Source organism: Penaeus monodon, chromosome 21 (genome assembly GCF_015228065.2).
Source record: "Penaeus monodon isolate SGIC_2016 chromosome 21, NSTDA_Pmon_1, whole genome shotgun sequence".
Classification (NCBI taxonomy): Eukaryota; Metazoa; Arthropoda; class Malacostraca; order Decapoda; family Penaeidae; genus Penaeus; species Penaeus monodon.
This window is the reverse complement of record NC_051406.1, coordinates 7,587,792-7,588,596: the sequence shown is the minus strand read 5'-3', so window position 1 is coordinate 7,588,596 and position 805 is coordinate 7,587,792. Positions and strand designations below refer to the sequence as shown.

General features: G+C 41.6%; 1 protein-coding gene across 1 annotated transcript in view; it reads right to left on the bottom strand.

The window, feature by feature from the left end:
* Window positions 1–805, bottom strand: part of LOC119586149 (tRNA pseudouridine(38/39) synthase-like) — a gene marked incomplete at its 3' end in the record, with an annotated part of 8,946 nt that overhangs the window by 2,947 nt on the left and 5,194 nt on the right. Inside the window, 1 exon segment of the mRNA XM_037934842.1 lies at window positions 242–723. Within this exon segment, the coding sequence (XP_037790770.1) occupies window positions 242–723 (482 nt within the window).

The window sequence follows — 805 nt, the reverse complement described above, 5'->3', positions numbered from 1 at the left end:
CCCACAACCTTCCCTCACATTCCTACTCTATATATCCTTCAACTAAATATTTCCGTGGAATCATTATGCTATATACTATCAAACAAAAAAGGTATGAATGGGAATTAATCAATTCTTGTAGCAAGATATGAAATGTTTTCATACTTGTAATTCTCACAAAGCTACAAGTAATAATAAATGAAGAAGTTGCCTATCTTGCCGCATGAGGTTATCCATCCCCATTAACAACTCTTTTTTTTACCTTGGCTGTTTGCTAGCATCCAACATTGCCACAACGGAATCAGGTTCTGCCTTCCCCACTCCCACGCTGAAGAGCAGTGCCATGATCTTCCTCACTTCCTCGCACAGAAAGTCCTCTCCTTTGAGGGTAGCCACACACATGTCGTATCCTTCCTCTCTATTACTCTCACCCCCTACACCCTTATCGTCTTCTCTCCTGAGTGGCAGTTCAGGAGCATTTTCAAGGGGCTTCCCTCTCCTTTGATCTCCTCGGGATGGCTTATGTATGATGTTCTCCTTGGGCTCACTATCCTTTTCCTTAGTCTTGCTAGCACACTGGCAATCTAAGGATTCACTGATAGCCTTGAGGTCACAGCAAGTTGGCAATACACTGGACGAGATTATGTTCCTGTTGACACTACCAAGATCTTTGACTGTCTCCTTGCTGTAAAAATTTCTAAAGTCGTTTCGCCCGATGAGGTGTTGCGCGGCTTCATTCATGAGCTGCATGGGTTGAAAATATTATTTGTGAAATATAAAAACAGAAAAAAACAAATAATAAGCTGCCAAAAAAAGCAGTAAAATG